We start from the raw sequence: 24,576 nt of genomic DNA, 5'->3' as shown, positions 1-24,576 counted from the left end.
TTTAAATATTTTATAAGATTATGCTTATCTTATTGACATATATTCTTATAACTATTCAACTAATTAATTAAAACAAACACATATGGAAAAGGCATATCTCAAATAAACTAAATCAGAAGTCTGTAGTCATGTCTCAACTGAACATATTTTTCAAACTGCCCTAGACTATTTTGACAGGAATGTCTACAAGTTAGAAGTGTTTATTTTTTCCCCTTTTTTGTCTATTAATATTTTAACATTTTTTGAAAAAATGTATAATTAGAAATTAAAGAAAATGAATGTATACAAAGAGTAATATAAATGAGTTTGCATTAAATTTCCCATTATGTTTGTGAGATTTTTGATTTTTTTTAATTCAACTATCTCTCTAGAAATACTTAAAATCAGTATGTCAGAGGTAGTCAATTAACTGCATTAACTGCAACATTATTAGGATACAACATTTCATTGGGGTCTGATAAATTACAACTTCAATGATATGTAAAAGTAAATTGTTCTATGAAACAACAAAATATTTGGGGAAAAAACTGTTATGGTATAATTACACATTGGCAGGAGACAAAATTTCTATGGAAACATAAAAAAAGACCATTTAAAACTATTACATGCTTCATCAGAGCACAAACTCCCAATATTTATTAAATTAGTAGCTCAGCTAAATTACTACTTGCATTTACAATGTATACCACATAGTCACTTTCCTCTACGGTATTAAGCACTTCCTCTTTGCCAGAGCTTATTGCTTTTTCCTGAAAGTTATAGGTTCTTTCATTAATTTACTTTCAAAAAATATTATTTAATCAATATATAATATCTAATCTCTAGTTGCTATCTTCATTAGTTAAGTTTTATTACCAATGAACTATCTTTGCAGCATTCTAACTGGCACTTTTAACTGTACCAGACAGGTGAAAATTGTAAAGTCCATATTGTGTATTAAAAGTAAATTACCCACCACTTGTAAAGACAAAAAGTTGTGTGAAATTTTAAGTTTTATACTATGATGTTACAGGCTTCAAGTCCCCTTCAAGGAGATTAAACCTAGAAGTCTCTGGCCATGTCTCATTGCAATGTCCCTTCCCCCACTTTGAACAGCCTGGTAAGGAAGGAATGTCATCCATTCCTTATCTCGCCTCTATATAACATTTTCCCTATGCAAATAAGATATTCTGCCCAAAATCAGTCAGATCAAATATGCCCAATGTAAAGGTCAAACAGCACTCAGCCCTTATGCATGGTGTAGGGGAGTTGGGACAGGAGAAACTGGGTCTCCAATCAGGTTCACTTCATTGGAGTATAAAAACAATTGTAAAATGAGTTGGGGCCTCTCTTAACCTGCACCCATGTGAGCTCTCTCTCACTCTCTCTGAAAATGTGCTTCCACTTTAATAAACCTGTAAAACCCCAGACTACCTGCATCTCCAAATCTTTGTTGTGTATCAGCAATGATTGAGAAGCAATGCAGAGGGACCTGACATTCTAAACCATCCTCTGCTACCAGACCTGACAGTCATATGTTGCTTAGGCATTTTCATGTGGGCAAAAGCAAAGAATTAGGTTTTATGAAAGAGTCCTGGAAATCTTTGGTGAAACAGGAAATGGTTCATATTTCCACACAGTAAGCAAGGATTGAAGTAAGCTTCTATGACCAATCAGCTCTCTTCTAATAAAAACTCTTACTTCTACAATAAATAGGATTCTGAATTGTTGAATCAAGAAAGTCTGAGACACTATTTGACACTGAGTCATTCTTGCTATAATTATATGTATGTAAACTCCTTCCTACTCATGAAATTACATTCACTTAAAAAGAAAGACACACCAAATTTCCACTGCGTAGTAAATCATTGCTTCTTGACAAAAGAACACAATCTCTGGTTAATTTGTATTTTTCTCCTTCATGGAATGATATGGTTTCTTGCTCTGGTAGTGAATCCTAATCTATGGGACAAATATCCTGATCTAATATTGTTAATGGTACTCACTGTACCCACAAGAAAATTTTTCCTTGTGTGCTACCATTCATGATCCAGCTAAACTGGACATTAAGCTCTCTGCCTCACTGACTCTCACCATTTTATGTATCCTACTTCTCAGTTAATGCATGGCTTTACCATCACAAACCTTACATGAAAGATACTGTTTTATTTATTATTTCACTCTCATCTTTTCTAATGTATTTTCGTCTGGTCAGTTTTGAGACCCTTTGTTTACATTAAACTTGACCTGATTATTTATACAAGCTCAGCAAGATTGTGATTGACCATATAAGACATCTATCCTCTAACTCCTCCAACAATCAGTCTGATTTTTCCAAGGGCTTTTATTTGCTACATAAAGTAAATCTCAGTTTCTCAAAGCCTTATGTTCATACTTGAATTTGTATGCATCTTTGTCAAATACGGCATTCCAGTCAAAGCACTGATAATATAGCCAATGTTTCCAATTGTGTCCTGTTACAAGGAGAACCAATTCATATTAAACTTCTGCAAATAATTAATTTGCATGAAAACAATACCCAAGAGTTTCAAAATTTCTTAAAAATCAGGTGGGAAGTAAAAGAAAATGATGTATCTCTGTTTATAACTTGTTGTAAGTCACAGATATCCTAAAGTAAAATATTTTCTTCAATCTATATAAACAAATCTTTAAGGAGTCAATGATGTTTCAAACAAAACAACATTTAAAATTGTAATCATCCTCCTCCCCGGTTCATCCAGTCCCATGTGATGAATATATGTTATGTTTGATCCTGATTTTTCCATTATTCCTTTCAATGAATCTCCTTAAAGATAGAATTTTTTGCAAAAGCATCTGAGAAAAACAGACTTAAGATGCCCATTGTTTGTTTTTTTGTTTGTTTGTTTTTTCTTTTCTTTTATTTTTCTTGAGGGCCCATTCTGCAGCATATGGAAGTTCCCAGGCTAGGGGTTGAATCACAGCTGAAGCTGCTGGCCTAAGCCACAGCCACAACAACTCAGGATCTGAGTCATTCTGAGCTGCGTCTATGTCCTACTCTGGATCTCAGATCCTTAACCCACTGAGCGAGACCAGGGATCAAACCCGAATCTTCATGGATACTAGTTGGATTTGTTACTGCTCAGCCACAACCGGAATTCCAAGATGCCCATTGTTAATGACATGAAGAAAATTGTTGGGAATTCCCATCATGGCACAGCAGAAATGACTCCGACTAGGGTTCAATCCCTGGCCTTACTCTGTGTGTTAAGGATCCAGCGTTGCTGTGAGCTGTGGCGTAGGTTGCAGACACAGCTTGGATCTGGTGTTTCTGTGGTTCTGGTGTAGGCCAGAGGCAACAGCTCTGATTTGACCCCTAGCCTGGGAACCCCCATATGCCAAAGGTGTGGCCCTCAAAAGACAAAAAAAAAGAAAAGAAAAAAGAAAAGAAAAAGAAAATAGTTTTTAAGAAGTGTAGTTATTTCTGAGTTATTTCGGTGATATGTAACATTTTAAGCAAATATAACTGATAACATTATACAAGGACATATCAGATTTCTAAAAACTTCATGTAATTCCTGGAACAGATACAATATATCTATAGAAACACAACATAAAAAAGTCAATATGGAGCTCCCTTTTGTTTCAGCAGTTTAAGGATCTGGCAGTGAAGTGGCCTGGTTCACTGCTACAGTGGGGGTTCAATATCTGGCCCAGGAACTTCAATATGCCATGGGTGTAGTCCGCCCCCCACAAAAAAAGAAGGCTTAGTATTACTTCTTATTTGAATATTCTCATGTATTTTTAAATATCAAATAAGCTCAATAATTTTAAAATATCTATTTTTACAAACTGAAAGAAAATATCCTTTGAGATTTTACAGGGGCCTTATGGGAAATCATAAATTTAATTTGAGGACAAAAATATTTATTTAGTATTTTTTTTGTCTTTTTCATGTCTTTTGGGGGCTGCACCTGCAGAATATGGAGGTTCCCCAGGATAGGGGTTGAATCAGAGCTGTAGCCGCAGGCCTACACCACAGCCACAGCAGCACCAGATCCAAAAAACCTTTGTGACCTACACCACAGCTCATGGTAATGCTGGATCCTTAACCCACTGAGCAAGGCCAGGGATCGAACCCTCAACCTCATGGTTCCTACTTGGATTTGTTTCCACCGTGCTATGACAGGAACTCCTTTAGTATTTGATTTGGGAAAGTTTATCAAAAAATATTAAATTGTTTTTATATACTTGGCCAAATAGGATTATAGATCATCGTGAAAAAAATACATAGATATCCCTTTATCAATTGTGACAATAAGATTTTGCAGACAGGAGTTTTACTGTGACACAATAATTGGTTAAGAATCTGACTGCAACAGCTCACATCACCACAGAGGTACAGGTTTGATCTCTAGCTTGGGGCAGGGGATTAAAGGATCTGACATTGCCACAGCTGTGGCTTAGGTCATGGCTGTGGCTCAGATTCAATCTCTGGCCTGGGAACTTCCATATGTTTTGGCTGTGAATATAAAATTAAAAAAAAAAAGTCTTTGCAAATACAGAATGTTAAAATCTTTTTTTCATTGTTCAAAGTTTTATTTAACATGGTTTATTTACAATGTTGTGATAATTTCTGCTAAACAAGGTGATTCTGTAATGCACATACACATAACCATTCTTTTTTAGATTCTTTTCCCATATAGGTTATCACAAACCATTGGGTAGAGTTCCCTGTGATTATTATTTTCTAAAAATCTAAAATAGGAGTCCCCAGGTGGCTCATGGGTTAAGGATCCAGTATTGGCTCTGCCGTGGTTCTGGTTATTGCTGAGGCACAAATTTGAACCCTGGTGTGGGAACTTCTGAATGCCACAGGCATAGCCAAATCATTAAAATAAAATCCCCCAAAATAAACAAAAAAACTCAGCCCTTTTAGTAGAAAAAGTCTCATTTTTCTTAAGTAATCAAAGACTTAATGAAGAAAACACAAGACATTCATTTCCTATAACTTCAAATCTTTATTTTTTAAGGCAGGAGACTTAAAAATTAAAAAAAGAAAAAGAAAAACTTAGTTTGCAATTTCTTGTTAAAAAGCATATCAATAATTTAATAAAACATGATATGTCTAGACCAAAAATATAGCCAGTTGTTTTGATTCCCTATTTTTCCCTACATGAAATGGATAAGGAGTCTGGAATGGGCATCCCTGTGTAACTCTACACTTCCTTAGATAATTTCCCGTGATAACAACTGACAAAAACTGTAGACATTTCCATCATTTTTCATGTTTTGCATGATGCCATTCTCTTTGTATTCATTCATGCTTCCTTTCTCAAGGCAGGTGGCATGTGTGTTTATATGGAATCTCACACTCAGTAATCTTGCTTGGTCTAATGCTCTCTGTTTGCCATCTTGAAATTCTTAACAATTTTATTTCTGAGTATCCATGTAAACAAAGTATCTACACAGAGTAGCAGCATAAGCATGCTGTTCTGGTTCAGAAGCAGGGATTGTACATATCAGCAAAGAAATCGGCTAGAGTTTACATGCACGCGCGCACACACACATATTAGTGTTCAGGGCACCCTATGAACCCAAGGGACAGAAACATGGGCCCAAGTAGGTGGTGGTGATACAGCAGCAGCTGCAGACTTAACAACAATAGTAGAAGTGGCTACTACCTAAGATACAGAAAGGGCTTTGCCTGGCAGAAGAATGACCCATGGTGGGGTTGAGGATTGACATACCATTCTAACCAGAGAATATTCCTAGGTTATCTGCAAAAATTATTAAGTATCTCACAAGAGAGTCAAAACAGAAAATGTTAGGAAGCTTAGGTAGAAAATTTTTTTCAGTGTATTACTACAAAATAAGTGTGCACAAATCATCATTCCAATATAGCATTTCAAGGGATTACTAGCAATTATCAAAGAGGACGGAATATATGGTCTTAAAAACTGTTGAAACACTGTAAAACAAATATCCACAGTCTTAGAAATAGAAAAGGTGTTTAAATATTATTTAAAGTTATGAAATAAATCTGAAAGATCACTGATGGAAAAATAATACTTTTTCCCCTATATATTTAGAAAACAATTATAAACAAAAACAATAACATCAATGTACCTTGTAACTGAAGGTACAGTGATAAAATAAATGAACATGCATTTGAAATGTAAAACCACTTTTTGTATCTTATACAAAGTCCACAAATTATGAGAAATTTGAAAGAAATATTTAAAATAACACTAATAAAATTTATATTTAAAATTAAATTCAGATTTAAATGTAATGGAATGTTGGAATCCATGGGATAAAACTGCTTCATGAGATAAATATTTTTAGGAAAATATTCTGTTTGAGAAGCATCAAAAATATGAAAACATTGTTCTTTACAAAAATATACATTTGGATATAATTTATCAGAAGTTCAGCCTGATGTTTTCAAAACCTAGAAGCACTCCTAAGAGCTCCAGTAACAAACAGGTTCTTTAAAAATTAAAAATAATCAAAAATGGGAGTTTCTGTAGTGGCTCAGTAGAAAAAAATCTGACTAATATCCGTGAGGATGCAGGTTTGATCCCTGGCCTAGCTTAGTGGGTTAAGGATCTTTCATTGCCATGAGCTTTGGTGGAGGTCACAAACTAGACTTGGATCCTGTGTTGCTATGGCTATGGTGTAGGCCAGCAGCTACAGCTCTGTTTGGGCACCTAGCCTGGGAACCCATATGGCATAGGTGCAGCACTAAAAAGACAAAAAAAAAAAAAGAATTGCAAGTGACTGAAATAACTTTTAGTTATATTGAGAGAATAAAATTTCTAAGTTATAAATTCAGATGAAAATTAATTTGGAGAAATGTGAGACCAAAACCCTTATAATTAATAAGTACGTCACAAGAAAATATTATTTTTTATTGTATATAAAAAATTCTAACACAAAATAATGTTTGCAATTTGCATTGTATTTTGTAACTAATGAAATAAGTTTGTAAAAAAGTACATTTGAGCAACATTTTCATCATTTCAATCATGTCATTATTTCAAACATTTCAACATGTCAATCATTTTCTGATTTTGAACAAGAGTCTATTATCACTTCTATGTGCCCTACATATTATGTAGCTTATGAACCCTCCCTTTCCTGAAATACCTGGGAGATAAATAATATTTCTTCATTGATCAAAGATGGACAGTGACAATTCATCAGGGAAGTTGACTTGAGATTTTTATTGTATGTAGTTCAGGACATGTTTAGGAAGGTAACTATGCCAAAATATGAATGACTAAAATTGGTTCATGAAAATTAACTTTCTCCAACCTACTTCAGTAGAACTAAAGGATGTAGTAAGCAGAGCATGAAATCTGACCTGAGAGATATTATCTAAGAGTTGAAGTGGCTACTTAGGAGTAAAGAGGATCATCTGAGTAATTTTTTTTTCATGTCTAGATGAAATTTATTCTTGGCATTTAATAATAAAATAATCTTTTAAAATACTATATGAAGATGAATGGATTTATATTCAACTATTGGTACTCATGCAAAAGCATTAGCTACACTTTCACAGAGAAGATTCTCTGAATTACTCTTTTTAGTGCCCCCATTACCTCTTTGTTTTTCAGGCTATAGATAACAGGATTAAGCATTGGAGTCAGAATGGTGTAGAAGACAGCCAGAGTCTTGTCCTCTGTTGGAGATCTGAGATCTCTTGGGCGTAGATAAGTATAAACAAAGGGAACATAGTAGAAAGTCACCACAGCAAGATGGGTGCTGCAGGTCGAATAGGCCTTCTTCTTCCCTTCTGCCGAGTTCATGTGATAGACAGCAAGCAGAACACGGCCATAGGAACATGCAATACCAATGAAAGGCAACAAAAGGAAGAGGATAGTACTGACGAACACTGTGTATTCATAGATCCAGGTGTCCATGCAGGCTAGAGTCAGCATGGCTGGGACATCACAGAAGAAATGATTGATTGCTCTGGATCGGCAATAATGGATATGCAGGGCATATGTGGTATGTGCACAGGAGTTGATAGAGCCCATTATCCAAGATGCCGTTATCATCAACACACACACTCTTCTGCTGATTCTGATGGGGTAGTGAAGAGGAAAGCAAATGGCCACATAACGATCATAAGCCATACAGGCCAAGAGCAATGTTTCTGCACCTGCTAAAGTCAAGAAGAAGAAGCTCTGAACCCCACATCCAATGAAAGAAATAGATTTGTTTCCAAAGAGAAAATTGTAGGCCATTTTGGGGACAATGGTTGAGATGTAGTTTAGGTCAATTAGGGATAGCTGACTAAGTAAAAAATACATGGGTTTGTGAAGATGGATGTCCAAAAAGATGAGAAGGATCATGGAGAGGTTGCCAAATAGAGCCATTAGGAAAATGAGAACAATGAGAATAAAAAGAAACAGGCCAATTCTTGAAGGGGGAAACAACCCCAATAAGATGAAATCAGTTGATGTTTGATTATAGTTTTCCATGGGGAATTCATATAATTTCTTCTAAAAGTAGACATAAGAATAAATTATTGAAACAATAAGGTATTTTAAAGTTATTTTTGTCACACTCTTTATTTATTATTATTTAAAATTTTATAGCTCTTAAGTTAGGGATTAAACATAAATTTTAGAAAAAAGTAGCCTTACTTTGAGCAGACTAAAATATGAAAATGTAGGAATTGCCATTTTGGCTCAGTTGAAATGAACCCAATTAATATCTATGAGGACATGGGTTCAATCCCTGGCCTTGCTTAGTCGGTTAGAGATCCAGCATTGCCCTGAGCTGAAGTGTAGGTCAAAGACATGCATAGCTTATATCTGGCATTGCTGCAGCTATAGCGTAGGCTGGCAGCTAAAGGTTTGATTAGACTCCTAGCCTGAAATCATATATGCCACAGGAATGGCCCTAAAAAGAAAAAAATATATATACGGAAATGCAAATATTTTGACAAATATATTTTCCAAGAAATCTTGAACACTGTAAAATTATTTTATTGTGATAACATTAGGATCAATAAGTTTACTGTCTGACACAAACTCGAGTGACACCAAACTCAAATGTCATATTCAAAATATATTCATACGAAATCAGAGCAAATGAACATATTAAAAAAGTTTACTACCATCACAGTATGATTTCTCTTTCATATTTCAGTCCTAAGTTGTGTAAAACTGCAGCAACTTAGGAGCTAGGAAGCAAGGAGCTAGGAAGCAAGGAGCTAGGAAGCAGAATTCTTTATAGAGATGTTTAAATTGAACAAGCGCTACATATTATGTAATGTTTTATTTGTAAATATTTTTAGAAACAATTATTAAGGAAGTCTTTAATATGAAAGAGGAAGATGCACACATGTACACATACACACACATACATTCACAAACAATTATACAATGAGGTAAAATGATTGAAAATTGTAGAAGATAATGCACTTTTGAAAAATAGGATTTCAGTGTTCAAAGATGCTAGATACATTATCATTTTGCAATATAAATATCATTACATATTGAAAACAATGTGTTAAGTAACAAAGTCTCTTTAAAATTAAAAAAATAATGATTTATAAAAAATTAAAACTTTCATGGACCAAATGAAAAAAACAAAAAACAAAACCCTACCAGAATTAAAGGAAAAAAAATTCTGAAAATTCTCAATGTTGTCCTAAAATGTCTTGGGTGAGAAAATAGCTATACTGAGAAGTAATTATAGTAAAATACTAACTAAAATATCATCAGCTTTTACAATAAGTTATATTTTTAATTTAGTAATATATACTAGAAGCTGAAAAAAAATGCTGTCAATCAAGACACAAAGTGAGATGTAAGTATGTGGAAAGGATGGGAGAGGAGAAAAAAAAGATGCAGGTGGCAATGTGGATGGGGAAGGTTTCAATCCAGAGTGGCTAGAGTAAGAGACAAGAAATATTATCAATATTTAGTAATTAAACACGGCAAGTTAAGCATATTGGAGAAAAATATATGGAAAAATAGAGGAGTGTTAAAATACTGTAAAATATTTGCCATGTGGATCAGAAAGAATCTTATAATGTGGGCTGTTGAGATCGTATTTTTGCTTTACTTGAATAAAATATTAAAGTGATGTGAAACAGGTCACAGTTAAAAACTGAACTCACAACTAACATGTTCGATTGAGAAAGACTGAAATCTTTTCCTTTCAGAGAGAGAGAGAGAAAACAAGGATGTCCATTTTTGTCTTTTCTTATATTACTGGAAGTAAAATTATCTTAGTTTCTAAAAATTGGCTGACCTTATCAATATAAATGTATACAATAAGATTTTTGGGGGGAGTTCCCAATGTGACACAGTGGAAATGAATTCAACTAGTATCCATGAGGGTGTGGGTTCCATCCCTGGCCTCGCTCAGTGGGTCAGCAATCCAGCATTGCAGATCCTGTGTTGCTCTGGCTACGGCCAGCAGCTGTAGCTCCAATTTGACCCTTAGCCTGGGAATTTCCATATGCTACAAGTGTGGCCCTAGAAAGCAAAAAAAAAAAAAAAAAAGAATCATTTTTCATTGCCATTAATTATTTAGAAATAACAAGTTGACAGCATTGTAAAATGGTTTTCATAGAATCAGACCAAAAATGTGTTATCCAGTGTCTAGACAAACATATTAGTGTAGAGTAGAGAAACCTTACATGGAAGCCTACATGAGATTACATATTCCCTTGTGTTTCTATAAGAATGGCTAAAAAAGACATAAAGATTGCATAACAGTTTATATTAGTTTACTGACAGGAATTTTATTGATAGTATTTAATAAAAAAGCAATGCATATTTTTAATTTTTGAAGCTATATATTTTGAGAACCATAATTTTTTATAGTATAAAGAGATATTAAATACACAGTGAACATTTGTCTGTGTATATGTTTGGGTGTTGCTTTTTTTTTTCTTTTCTTTTTCTTTTTTGTCTTTTCTAGGGCTGCTCCTGCAGCATATGGAGGTTCCCAGGCTAGGGGTCCAATCGGAGCTGTAGCCACTGGCCTACACCAGAGCCACATCAACAGGGAACCCGAGCGGCACCTGCGACCTACACCACAGCTCATGGCAACACAGGATCCTTAACCCACTGAGCAAGGCCAGGGATCAAACCTGCAACCTCATGGTTCCTAGTCAGATTCGTTAACCACTGCGCCACGATGGGAACTCTGGGTGTTTCTAATTAATGCCATTCCATGATGTTTTACAATGGTGACGAAATATTAATAAATAGATAATTATGTAGACAGATATTTTTAAAGATAGAAACAGATTATATGTCCTCCAAATTTTGTTTTGCAAAGAGAGTATGTTTATTCTGCTTTATTTCGCAAGTACACTAGCAAGATTTTAGGTTTAAAACTAATTATAATTCTACCTCACCTACTCACAGGTAATGTAAGCTTAGAATAAGAAATTTAACTATCTGAACCTGTATATTTTCTGTAGAATGGATATAAAGAAACATGGGATATTACAAACAATCCATTAAAAAATAATGCTCGCCTAGGTATAAAACATCATTGAAAATTAGTTGTAAATTTTAGCATCCTCATCAATATGATTGCTATCACCATCATTTACTTTCATTCAAAGTCATCTGTCACAATGGCATGGTGATACGGTTTCTGGTTGTCTCTTTATGTTATACCAATTTGATTCTCACAACCTCCAGAAGACTATTTATTCAGATATTACTTCCTTTACTGGAAATTTATTGATGTATACAGGAAATAAAAAAGCTAATAAATAAGAGGTAAATACTAACAGCATAACGCACTTTAATTTCAATATATATCCTTCAAAACCAAAAATGGTTAACTGTAACTAACAACATCATTAGTTACCTGGATCATTTCTAGAAGTTATCCTTCAAAGAGAGAGAGAGAGAGAGTGTGTGTGTGTGTATGCTGGCTATAAGACACAAGTTCTTTCACAATCCTTATTTAGGATTGATACCTTTAGGTATTAGATTTATTCTTCAAATATCATTAAGCACGCCCAAAGTATCTCCCAAGCCCCTCCTCTTATTTCTCATTAAGAAAAGCACATTGATGAATCAGTTCCAAAACCACTTTTCTTGTCCATTTTTCACTCTACAATTTCTTCTGAAAGCAGAAGTAAAAAGTGCAGCCAGTACTGAATTTCAAACTTCATCGAAGTTCTTTTGTTTCTTAACCAAGTTTTACACAGAACACATTACACATTTCCCAAACTGCTTACCTTAAATCCTGACTGATTTCAATCCAAGCAGTAACCAACACTGTCAAAAGGATTAATATTACATAAGCAGCACCTATGGGATTACACAGTGTCCTTAGATGACAAGGTGTCTCTCTACTCCTTAAGAATAGATAACTATGTTGTTTTCAAACATTCTCTAATTCACTAAAAGCTTTCTCATTTCTAGAGGATACACAACAGGCTATGGATACAACTGTATCCTTTTTTTAATAAACAGTGTATATCCTTCAACTTTCTTTTTTTGTGTAAATGTCTAGCCTCAATTAGAGCCAAGTAAATTCTTCTACTAATTGAAGCACCATGTAAATGAATATAAACTTTTATTACATACTTTTCTTAGAATATCATAATTATATTTAATTATATTTCAAAATTTGGTATAATTAAGTGTAGATCCATTCCCCACAATCTAGGACAATGACTCACAGGCAATATCAGAAATTGCCTTTATTATCAATTTTGCTAGGTTTTACTATCATTTCACAACCGATTATTCACAATCAGATGAATTCTCAGAACGGATAACATGTTTTAACTTTAAAAGAACTTATATTTTAAAAAACAAGAGAAGAATTTGAACAGCCCATCAACTTTTTTTTTAAGGATATGTATTTTAGTATAACTAATTTATATATCTTGTTTAAATGAACTCCCGTCTAATAATATTTTCTTTTAGGAGTTTCCTGACTAATAAGATGTCTGGATATATTTTTTGTTTATTATAAACAGAAATACTTAGTTATGAATAAATTTCTCTTAAGCACTTTCTAAAGCGTCTCTTCTCTTCTGTGGTGAATAAAAATAAAAATACTATTAGGATTATCACCTTTTATTATGGCCACACTTTCACACACTCACTGGCTTGATTAGCTGACGGAGGTCCAATGGTCATCACATAAGGTTCTTTTCTGAGTAAATTCTGAAATTTTTCTATATGAATGTATATATTAATCCGTTGTCTCTAACAGCTGACATTTTAAATACTTCCATGAAAACTTGGTGGCAAAATGATTCTAGGATTTCCTTACCTGGAGGATTTTTTTTAATACTTTCCATGTTTTTTTTTTTTTATTATTTATGTAGGAATGCCTACTGAGTTTTAATGAATGTAGGTTAAGTCAAACATAGCCAAAGATAGACTAATACCAAAGTTGGGGAAGATGTGTTAAGGATAAAATCACTGGGGAAAGTATTTATTTAAATTCTTGCAGTATTAATATAGCTATAAACATTTTGGATCATATATCTTATATTCAGTAAGTGTATGTTAATGATATGCCTGCACATATTAATTTCCCAGTTTTGGTTATATTAGCCAACATTTTAATAAGTTAAATTGAATATGGTTAGTTTTATAAACATGTAAACCAAATTCTTAATATATCAAATATATGGGAATTTATTGTAGGTATGAAATACTTTCAGGGGTTTCCATTCAATAGGAATTCATTTTAAATTATAAAAAAAGTCCCTTGTTAAACAAAATAAAGAAAATATTACTTGATTAATTTTGATGCAATATTTAGAAAAATATAACAATGTAATGCTACTGCAGAATATATAGTAAAAGTTCTTATATTTCTCATAATTACAAATAATTACATCTTTTCTTTGTGAAGGTGTAATATTGGAGCTGTTTAAATTTTTTAAATATATTTTAATTGAGTATTTTTATTATAGTGTGCCCCACTAAAGACTTTTTTGTTTAATTTATTTTGAATTATTTGGTATTCATGGATCTAGATATTCATTTCACTCCTCAGATTTGGGGCTTGTGTCAATATTTTTTTAAATAAGCCTTCTGTCCCCTTTCTCTTTGGTCCTTCTGGAATTCTCATAATGTATATATTGTTTGCTTATGAAAGCCCATAAATTCTGTGCATTTTTTCAGGTTTTTATACCTGTCCTTATCGTCAATCTGGAAAAAATCAATCTGTCTTTGAGTTTACTCATTCTTTCTTTGGCTTGATCGTGTCTACTGTTCAACATTTGTTGATATTTATTTTTTCAGTTCAGTCGCTGTGTTCTTCGGTTCTAGAATTTTGGCTTGCTCCTTTTAAGGTATCAGACTTTTTCTTGAAATTCTCATTTTGTTCAAATTTATTATCTGATATCATTTGATTATCTGTATTCTCTTTTCACCCACTAAAATTCTTTAAGATAAATAATCTCAATTCTTCATCTGACTGTTTTAAAATTGCCAGTCCTTTAGAGCCAGTTGCCTGTGCATTATTTTGTTATTTGGTATTTTCATATTCCAAACTTGGGAACTTTTATTCTTGAATTGGAGTTTTCATATTTAAAGTTTTCATATTTAAAGTCTTTATAAGCTACACTTGAGAGGGGCAGCCTTGAATTAGCCCAGCCAGAAATTTAGGGGAGGGTAGCAGATGTAACATGAACATGTTAGCTCACATGGTCTATGTGTGATTAAGCTTGATGTTTGGGTTTATATTAAAATTGGGTGCTCATTTGACTTTCTCTTCCTGATGGGAGAGCTCTAAAGAAGACTAAATCTCTATCTGCCCTGTGCTTCATGGTATTGGGAAAAAATGGCTCCGGTGGAGAAAAACTATCCTTCCCTCTCACTTCAATATGTCTTTTCCCACTTCTGTGCTCCACCTGAGTCCTAAAATCTCTTGTCTGGAATCCAGAGCTCTAGTGAAGGAATATTGTGCATGGATGGTTATTTATATCCAGGTTTCCATGAAGGAATGCAGGCTATAATCTTCTATTCCACCATCTTTCCAACATGATGACCATGATGAAGAAAATAATGAAGTTTTCAGTCAGAAGATCAGGAAGCAAATCCCACACAGCCCATTCCATACCCCAGAAAGTTCATGGAATAATTTAATTCTAAAAATAACCATTTCTTCCCCAAGAATACAGTGGAAAGTAGTGAGTATTGAATGCCACATACTTCCTACAGACACAGCACAAAACCAGGTATAGCATGGCACTATGAATTTTGTTTATCCTGAAAGAAGAATAATAAATAATTTAAATAATATCCTGAGTTGTGTTTTTTTTAACTTTAAAAAATGTTTAATTCAGGGGAGTTCCCTGTCGTGGCTCAGTGGCTAACAAATCTGACTAGGAACCATGAGGTGGCAGGTTTGATCCCTGGCCTTGCTCAGTGGGTTAAAGATCTGGCATTGCTGTGAGCTGTAGTGTAGGTCAACAACATGGCTCAGATCCTGAATTGCTGTGGCTGTGGTGTGTGCCGGCAGCTACGGCCGATTAGACCCCTAGCCTGGGAATCTCCATATGCCGCAAGTGCAGCCCTAGAAGAGGCCAAAAAAAAAAGACAAAAAATGTTTAATTCAGTCCAGTTTAATTATTCATAAAATCACGCCATTCTAGAGAAAGATCCTATTTACTTATTTTAGAAAAAGGCACCTTTCTGTGTCCCAACATAGCAAAATACAGGTGATAAATATTTCTATGCAACATTCTTGAAAATAATAATAACTCATAAAAGAAATATATCCCCATAAAATGAGCTATAATGTGAATGCACTCATAGCCTTTTTATAAATGGGCATATATGTGGTGACATATTATTTGCTAACAAGTTGAATCAAAATATAAAATATTTCTTCCTCCTCAAATTATTGCCCAAATAGTATGCAGTCACAATAAAAATCCCACATGTTTGGTGGAAAGTTTTGTAAGATAATTCTAATAATTACGTGGAACTATAACTGGCTGAGAATAATCAAGATATGCTTTGAGATCCACATATTTTGAAGTTAGAGAAAATACTCAATAAAAAGAATCTGGAGAAGAGAAGAAGAAGAAAAAAAAACAGTGATGATTAATAGTTAATGGTCTATACATATATATTAAACCATCATTTTGTACTTCTTAATATATGTATTTGTCAATTATGCCTTAATAAAATGGGGGAAATAAGACAACCATGAGCACGTCCAATGACATACACCTTCCATGTCTGAATCTCTTCCAAATACATTTTTCTATAGAGTTTTCAAGAGTCTTGTTCAAGGTGTTCCCATTGTTGTGCAGAAGGTTAAGAATTTCACATTGTCTCTGCAGGGACATGGGTTCAATCCCCAGCCCAGTGCAGTTGGCTAAGAATGCAGTGTTGCCACAGCTGTGGTGTAGGTCACAGCTGCAGTTCAGATTTGATCCCAGGGGTGATCAACTTGCAAATGCTGTAAGTGAGGCCAAAAAATAAAACAAAATAAAAAATATGTACAGCTGCGGTATTTGGTAAAACCTACAATGATCACATATGCCCATTAAGCCATGTAAGTAAATAGAGGATAGCTACCAAGTGGATTAGTTAATGGAAATGTTAATTAACAATCCACCGATGTACAGATAAGTGTTAATAGTTATAATGTGAAGGAAAAGAAGCCAGACCCAAAAATCACATGATCTATACATAAAATTTTAATGGCAAAATGAAGTTGTAAAAAGGGCTCTATTTCCCATTCCTGGGCATCTATCCAGAGAAAACCATGACTCAAAAAGATACACAGGGCTTATCAGACACAACTTAGAATAAATTTACAAGGAGAACCTTCTGAATAGCTTTGAGAACTTTGTCTAGATACTCATGTTGCAACAGAAGAAAGGTGGGGGAAAAATATAATTGTAATGTATACATGTAAGGATAACCTGACCCCCTTGCTGTACAGTGGGAAAATAAAAAAAAAAAATAGTAATTACAACACACACACACAAAAAAAAGATACACATACTCCAATGTTCATTGCAGCACTATATACAATAGCCAAGACATTGGAGCAACCTAAATGTCCATGACAGAGGAGTAGATAAAGAAAATGTGGTACATATACAAAATGGAATATTACTTAGCTATAAAAAGTAATGAAATAATGGCATTTGTAGCAAGATGTATAGACCTAGAAATTATTATGCTAAGTGAAGTTAGTCTGACAGTGAGACACAAACATCATATGCTATCATTTATATGTGAAATATAAATAAATGGACACAATGAACTTTGCAGAACAGATACTGACTCACAGACTATGAAAAACTCATGGTCACCAAAGAAGACCAGTTAGGAGAGAGGGATGGGCTGGGTGTTTGGGATGCAAATGCTATAAAATTTTGTGGTGATGATCATTGTACAGCTATATATTTATGTATGAATAATAAAATTCATTGAGTTGAAAAATAATACAAAATTTAAAAAGGGTTGAATTGTGGTGAGAAGGAATAAAAGGGTAGACAGAGATGATTTGTGAAATACTCATCACATCTACTCCTCAGTTAAGATGCCAGTTGCAATAGTTTCAATTTGTCATAATCTTTTATGTTTATCATATTTTAATAATAGATTTTTAAAGGGAAATAGTTAATGATCCATGGAGTGATAGTAAAAAGTTAACTATAATATATATATGACATGCTTTATTGGTAGGAATATTGAGATCCTTGGGAACAGAAGGAAAGGATATTGTTTAAAAACACTGACTGCAAACTCCAGTTAAAGAAATTTATGTAAGGATAGTGGTTTATATGTTAAAGATATAGGCAATTGCAGAGTTTGGGAGTAGGTCTGTCAAAAATCTGAAGTCACAACTTATAAGGGAACATGGAGTCAACATACATACATTTATGAAACTTCTGCAGGAGCCTGTAATACGGTTCTGATGCTGTACATGGCACAACAGTGCTATCTTCACAGGACTCAGTTTCAGGGTCACATTGGATGTTCCTAAATGATTGCAGTCTTCAGACCTAATCCACTTCCATTCCTGGCCATTGTATAAAACTTTCAACCATTTTTAGTATTACATTATCAGTTTAAAGTGAACTGAATATATTTATATTTTTCTAGGTAAAGAAGCTTAGTTGATCATATTAGATTCAAAATATCAGTTTGATTCACTTGAGAAATCTTTCTAGAAAATACTCTATTAAAGAGAATGTTTGAACTTGAAATAAGGAGGTAATTACAGGAATTAGAGAGAAGTCTTAAAATGTTTGAGAAGAATACATTTAATTTTTTAATGACCAACTGCTTTATTGTAAATAAAGAGCAAAATAATTAACTTAAAATTTTCATACTGGCTCTCCATTTTTTTTGTGTGAAAGTTTTCGTTGTGTATCCCACAATGTATTAAGTGCTCAACAAGTATTTCATTGTTGATTTTAAGCAGCCATTACCTTGTTTCCTTTTAATATTTTTGCTGTATGTAATATTTTTCACTTTTTCCAAATTTTACAGTCATATAGTTGAGTGGGATGAAGTAACATTTTCAACAGTAAACAACTATTATATTTTTTTCTTAACCTAATTTCCTCTAGATTCATTCATGTTGTCAGAATGACAAGGATTTCCTTCTCTGTTAAGGCTGAATAATATTAATATACATATATTTACCGCATTTGCACCCATTCATACATAGGCGGACGCTTAAATTGTTTCCATGGCTTATGGTGGTGAGGGCATGCACTGGGGGTTTGGGATGGAAATCCACGGCATATGCAGGTTCCCAGGTTAGGGATAGATTTGGAGCTTTAGCTGCTGGCCTATGCCACAGCTACAGCAACACAAAATTCGAACCTCATCTGCAACCTTCACCACAGTTCACAGCAACACCAGATCCTGAACCATCTCGGCAATGCCAGAGATCAAATCTTCATCCTCATGGATACTAGTCATATTTATTTCTGGTGAGCCACTATGGAAACTCCAGTTTCCAAATTTTTATGCTTCTCACCTGTCTTGTCTGTCAGCCCTGAAGCTATGAGCATAGTGGACAATGCACATCCTTCTCTAACCCCAGTCCTTCTTTTAATTTTCTAACTCAAATTAAGGGCTCTGATGGGGCATCAATGTGCATCGAAACTGCACACATTAGAGGCTACCACACTGTTGAAACTCATCAGTTTCTCTTCTACGCTACAGTATGCTACATGCAGTCACTTAAACAAGAATAATTAGAAAGAAAAAAAAATGACCTGTGGGGGCCTCCCCATATTGGAACCGGCTCCCAGAAGCATCTCACTTATGGGCCATTTTTCATCACATAGGAGTTGGTGGCCAGCTTGGGATTTCCCTCCTGGGTTTTTTTTCCCTAATATTTTTCTTTTATGTGGTCTTTTGGCTGACTCATCAATTGTTGGTTCCTAAACTGGCCCCTGTACATTTAGGGCAAAGAATGACTGAAAAAATAGTGACTACTCTAGATTGGTTGGTGATTTTTTGATAATCTCTCTTTAGGGAGATTTTAACTTGTCTGCTACCAGCTATGTCCCACCTATGCTGGACATTAGGGATTTTGCCTCATTGGCTCTCAGTAGTTTCTGTACCCTGATTCTCAAATATCACTTGAGTTTTTCATCAGATGCCTCACCTACATACAGGTAATATATAGTATATAAAAATTAAGTGATTTACTTATTATTACACTCATTTTTTCTAAGTTTGCCTCTGACAACCAACCACATGCTCAGTTTCTTCCTGGACATAATTCTCATGCTTGGCTTTTTGCAATACTTCCTTAAAGCCATGCATATTGCTATGAAGTCTCCTGATTGGATAGTTCTGGATTGGCAGATAATACTATTTATCTGCCCTTTGTCTGGTGTTGTCTTCACAATATTAATTTTTAAGTACACTTTGGCTATTTCTCATATCATGCATATATTACACTTGATTCTTATTTATGAAGATTTTGTGATGATTGAATCACTTTAAATATATTTATTTTTCAGAGTTCCCTGTGTGGTTAATTATCTGGCTTGTCTCTGCAGAGGTCAATAGGTTAAGGATCTGGTGTTGCCATAGATGTGGCATAAATTGCAGATCTGGCTCAGATTTGATCCCTGTTCTGGGAACTTCCATTTGTCATGATGGCTGCCAGAAAAGAAAATATATATATATATTTTTCATTATAATGTGTATAATTTTTGGTCATTGCTTTCACTTAGAATCTTGGCTGATAGAGTAAGATAGCAAATGCCAGTTTATACTGTAAGAACTCAAAATTAAATTGAGTAAATTAAAAAACTGAATTCGGAGTTCCCATCATGGCTCAGTGGTTAACGAATCTGACTAGGAACCATGAGGTTGCGGGTTCAGTCTCTGGCCTTGCTCAGTGGGTTAAGGATCTGGCGTTGCCATGAGCTGTGCTGTAGGTTGCAGATGTGGCTCAGATCCTGTGTTGCTGTGGCTCTGGTGTAGGCCAGTGGCTACGACTCGCATTCGACCCCTAGCCTGGGACCTCCATATGCCATGGGAGTGGCCCAAGAAACGTCAAAAAGCCAAAATAAAAAAAAAGCACCTTTATTAAAAAAAAAAGCACCTTTATTAAAAAAAAAAAACTGAATTTGCTTTACATAACACTTCATGAATTGAGCAGAATTCCACTTATAAGGTAGAAAGAGGATCCAAGAAGCTGTATAAAATGGAAGAATTTATAACCAGAAAAAAATCAGTGCAATTAATTTATCCTAGTAGAGTGTAAATTGTTTCAGAAAAAGCAATCATCCCTTTGGGGAGAGGGAGTCTCTTGTATCTCATTAGTGCTGATCAGATAATTCCAGAGGAATTGGCCAAGATTACAAGCCTTAGAGAGTTTGAAACTGCAGTTAGATTAAGTATTAAGTCAGTTTGATGACACTGGCTTAGCACAAGTGACTCCAACTTGGGCTTATTTTCTGTTTTTCAACTATTCCCCCTTTTGATCAGACTCTCAGACTAGTTTAGGAATGTTATTAAAATTTATGTCACTGTGCTATTTCCAACTCTTCAGTTATTGCATATAATTGATAGTTTTGTACATATGTGTTTTGTGGTTTTGTTTGTGTGTATTTTGCTAAATCTCTGGGGTACTCAGGGATTACAACTTCAGGATGACAATTCTTTCCTCATTTTCTGCATTCCTTTTTGGCATTCCTTTCTTTAGGAATTGATTCACTTGGTGGTGAGCAGCTGTGAAAATAGAGTTAAAGCACTTGGGAGAATTCAGAACACCATGGGGGGGTCTACTATGATTATTACAAGTAGGCTATTTTTCAATATCTGGACAGCATTTGGAGTTGCAATTCGCAAAGCCCAAATAATTTACAATCAAATGAAAGAAAAAGAAAAAGCAAGAAGAAAAAGCCACATTTTAAAGCCAAGTGGCATGCTTAGTAATTTTATGTATGTGAGTTTTAATTTACTGAGAAATATTAATCCAGGTGTAACAAATGTTGTTGGCAAAGGCACACACATCTCCCTACTCCACTAGAAGATAATTAAGCAGTATTCCATCAAGAACAATGTCCAGGAAGTCTGAGGTTTTGTCTCGGGACACTTTTGTTTTAGAAGCAGATGCTGAAATACTTTCAAGGGTAAATTAAAGAGAGATTCGAAATCACAGCATTATTTATATTCACTCCTAACCAGGGAAATATGGACCTGCCAAAGGAAGTAAATCTCAATTCATAAACATTCCCTGGTAGGCCTTTTTCAACTTGATGATGCAAATGCAATGGATTAGACCAATAAGGTGTCTCAGTCTATCTGTGAAAAGATAGAGCTGCAGTTAGATAACTTAAGAAATATTGCCCGTTTATGCATCAGCTATAGAGGCATTCATAGGCACAAGGAGAATGATAACCATGAGAGAAAAAAATTAATAATGTTGGAGCTAATACTGTAAATGAGCAGGAACCTATGAGGCCTTCCCAGGACAGACCCTTCTCCCATATCCTCTACTTTTGTTCCTCTGTAATACTTATAAAATAGTATCTGATTCACATTTCCTGAGTTGATTTACAACTGTGAAAAAAAAAAAAAACACTAAATGGTAGATGTTAACTACTTAATGAGGCACATAGCCCTCAGGCCTCCTGGTGCCTAAGAACTGAAATAGTAACTCCCTGACACTACACTTTTACCTAGCATCAGACAATCAGAGAATTGTGTTCAAGCTGATTGCATACCCTGCAATCCCTCTCCCTAGTCTGGGTTTAAAAATGCTTTGCTGAAACCCTTGAGGGAATTTGGGGGTTTGGGGGCAATGAGCCACCCGTCTCCTTGCATGGCCCTGCAATTAACATTTCTCTGCTCCAAACTCAACATTTCCACTTTCTTGTACTTACTGTGTGTTGGAACACAAGGTTGTCCTAATAATTTGGGTGAGCCAACCAGGAGTTCATTCCCATGTCAGTTTGAACCTAGCCAGGGGTATCCCCTTCTTTTAGCCCTCAGTAGCTTCTGGATTTCCTTTTGCTCCAGGAATCTTAGAGTTCATTTAACTCCAGGGATCTCAGAGGGACTATTCCTGACAGGTGTCAGCTGCCCATGGCTTGAGGCTGCTTAGAGCCAAGAAATGTCAGGAGCTATGTTCCACATTGTCTTTGAGGGTAAATAGCCCAAATAGGCATAAACTGGGAATTTCCTCCACACAATTTGAACTACTTCCCTTGTGGGAAGTGAGGCATCAGTCTGCTTTTTTCAAGAGGTAGGCCAGCCTGTTTGGAGGCCTCTGTCTGTGAATAGAAGTGGAATTTTAAAATACACCCCCTCTGATTTTCTGTCTCTGCAACTGTTAACTTATTTGTTATTTTATGTCTTTGTATCATCTTAGGGTGAGCCACTCATGGTTCATTCTCTTTCAGGAGCCAGGCCTCTCTCAAGACCTCTATGTGGGAATTGAAGTGGAATTATAGACTACACATCATGTGATCCTTTGTTTGTGGGACTTTATGTTTGTTGTTTGTATGTAGATTTGAATTGGCCAGTTGTGACATCTTTGGTGAATAATATAGCTTGCATAGGACAACACCAGGATATCCTTCTCTATGGTGTTTTTTTTTTTTTTTTTTTTCACCTGCAGTAGAGCGTTGATTGGAATTTTCCCTTTTGGACTAGACTTGCTCTTTCATTCAGCTTCATTTCTGATGGGGTTCATTTCATATCTGGGGCTGTCCCCTTCTGGACTGACCAGGCATTCATTGGCAATCTTCCTTTAGGGGGCTAGGGGAACTGTACACCTGAAAGACTGATTTGAATTGTTGTTTGCTTGATATTTGATAAAACTGGTCATGAATAATTAAGTATAGATGATCAGAGCTCTGCTCCATCTTATAGCCCCTGGTGTGATTTGAAAAACTGGGTGTGCTCCCTGAGCTCTGGAGAACAGTGGGCCTCTATTGGATATGATATTATACCAAAAAGGAGTGTCTTGCAATTGCTTTTATCTTCAGTGTATGTATGTGTATGTGAATGAGAGTCTTGGTACTTGAGTCCTAATCGCTTTCTCTGTTCTTGGTTTTACTGAAAGTAGGAAATGCCAATGTGAGTGTATGATATATATTATTATTTATTACTCTTTTCTGTTTGTTTAAACTGAAATGGACACTTAGGGACTGGAAAAAGAAAAAAAGTACCTCAAAATATTTTAAGATGGCTGGGTTTTGTATAAGCAGTTAGAGGAAGAATTTGCCCTTCTCTTGATGTGCCTTTGAAGTGTAAATGATCTACCTGGGAGGTTATCTAATCAGACTGCATTTTCTGAAAAAAAAATAAAAAGGAGACAATACTCAATATTAAGTTAACACCTGGTATTAAGGTTAGTTTATGTTTGTTAATTGAATTAATATAGATATGTCTTTAGAGTCATCAATATTAAGTATAATACTTTTACTGCACTTAAGTTTAATTGATGTTAAATAAAATCTTGTTATATCTGTTGCAAATTCTGCAACAAGAAAAAGAGATTGTAATAGATGGGGCTCTAGGCTGAAAACAGCTGGAACTGATCAAGCTGAGTAAATTGAAACTTTTCTCATTTGACACTTCAAAGAGAAAGCTAATGGTAGGAGCTGATCTCTGCTGGAGTAGAAAAATAAGATGACCACGTATGAGGTCAAGGAGACTTCCCCAACTACATGTGCACAGAAAGGCTCCTTGGGAGTCAAAAAGGGAGGCACAGTGGAAATGAATCCGACTATTATCCATGAGAATGTGGGTTGGTTCCCTGGCCTTGCTCAGTGGGTCAGGGATCCAGCATTGCCATCAGCTGTGGTGTAGATCACAGACACAGCTTGGGTCCTGCTGGTATAGGCTGGCAGGTGCAGCTCCAATTCAACCCCTACCTGAGAACTTCCATATGCAGCAGCAAGTGTGGCTCTGAAAAGGAAAAAAAAAAAAAAAAAAAAAGGAGGGGACACCAAACAATAATAAGTTTTCCAAATCTCCTATTACCCTCCATGCTGGAATCTATCTCAGCTAAAAAGATGCACATCCATAAAATTCTTCTGACCTCCAACTAACTTTGAAGTTCTTCATTGGGCTCCTAAAATACCTCAGAAAAATATTCAACTTAATGGGATTATTTGGCAGAGTAAATTACAGGAGAAAA

At 35.0% G+C, this 24,576-nt stretch overlaps 1 protein-coding gene across 1 annotated transcript; it reads right to left on the bottom strand.

Moving 5' to 3' along the window:
- Positions 1 to 7,511: 7,511 nt before the first annotated feature.
- On the bottom strand, positions 7,512 to 8,450 carry LOC125124174 (olfactory receptor 2L2-like). The gene has a single exon (XM_047774322.1). The coding sequence runs from the start codon at positions 8,448 to 8,450 to the stop codon at positions 7,512 to 7,514; it is 939 nt and encodes a 312-aa protein (XP_047630278.1).
- Positions 8,451 to 24,576: the final 16,126 nt, after the last annotated feature.

This window comes from Phacochoerus africanus, chromosome 4 (genome assembly GCF_016906955.1).
Source record: "Phacochoerus africanus isolate WHEZ1 chromosome 4, ROS_Pafr_v1, whole genome shotgun sequence".
NCBI lineage: Eukaryota > Metazoa > Chordata > Mammalia > Artiodactyla > Suidae > Phacochoerus > Phacochoerus africanus.
This window is presented reverse-complemented; position numbering and strand designations above follow the sequence as displayed.